General features: G+C 49.7%; 1 protein-coding gene across 1 annotated transcript in view; it reads left to right on the forward strand.

Moving 5' to 3' along the window:
• Positions 1-1015, forward strand: part of myoc (myocilin) — an 8283-nt gene that overhangs the window by 4236 nt on the left and 3032 nt on the right. Inside the window, exons 2-3 of the mRNA XM_023424237.2 lie at positions 54-119; positions 268-360. Of these exons, the coding sequence (XP_023280005.1) occupies positions 54-119; positions 268-360 (159 nt within the window). The remainder of the gene's footprint in view (positions 1-53; positions 120-267; positions 361-1015) is intronic.

Below are 1015 nucleotides of genomic sequence, written 5' to 3' on the forward strand. Positions count from 1 at the left end.
TGTGTGTGTGTGTGTGTGTGTGTGTGTGTGTGTGTGTGTGTGTGTGTGTGTAGGTTCCAGTCAGATGTCTCACCTGATGACCAGGCCCAACAGACAGGGGGACAGCAGCAGTCTGAGAGGTGGGTCCTCTGGTCCTCTGCAGAGTGTCCTCCTCCACCTTCCTGCCTCTCTTTCATCTCTCTCTCTCTCTCTCTCCCTCTCTCTCTCTCCCTCTCTCTCTCTCTCTCTCCCTCTCCCTCTCTCTCTCTCTCCCTCTCTCTCTCTCAGACCCAGGGTGGGAGTACAGAGCTCCAGGTTTCCAGGAGCTGAAGGCCGAGGTGACGGAGGTCCCTGCTCCCGACGTCTCCGAGGACAACACAGGTCTGTCTCTGATCAGACTCGGCATTACAGATGTAGAGTCGTGTTCTTTGACATTCAGGTTTCCATCCTCTGGTTTCCACTCGGAACAGACGTTTAATCAGTTAATTCATTAACTTTCAAATTCACTGTGGTTTTTATTGAACACAGTGTGGACTCAGTCTCCTTCAGAGCCGTGAGCAATTCATGTTCTAACCTACAAACACCAGCAGGTGCAGATCGTTTAAAGACACCTGTGGTTCCACTGATTAACACGTTAAAGATGGACGTCGCCTCTGTGACGTCACCCACAGGTTTCTGAGGCTCAGTGAGCTGCTCCACTGTCCCCATCTTGGAAGTGTCTGACTCCGCCCCTAATTCCCAGCTAATCCAAATATGGTCAAAGAGGAGGGGCTTGTGTGGAGCTGAGACTTCAGTGCCAGACTCTAGTGGTCGTTAGAGGAACTGCAGCTTCATGTTTCAGCCTCTCAGGTTTCCGCTGGAGAAACAAACGTCGTCTTCGCTAACGTCTCATGATTAATGAAAAACATTAAAAAACATTTCTCAGGCCTGAATGATTCACCTGATGTAATTAATAAAAACTTGTCTGTGATGCGTCATGACGACGGCCCAAAAAAAACAACATTTGAATGTGACACCCTCCCCCCTCCGTTCATCT

This window comes from Seriola lalandi, unplaced genomic scaffold (genome assembly GCF_002814215.2).
Source record: "Seriola lalandi dorsalis isolate HSWRI2012SDOR001 ecotype SW California unplaced genomic scaffold, Sedor1 jcf7180002054722, whole genome shotgun sequence".
Lineage (NCBI taxonomy): Eukaryota > Metazoa > Chordata > Actinopteri > Carangiformes > Carangidae > Seriola > Seriola lalandi.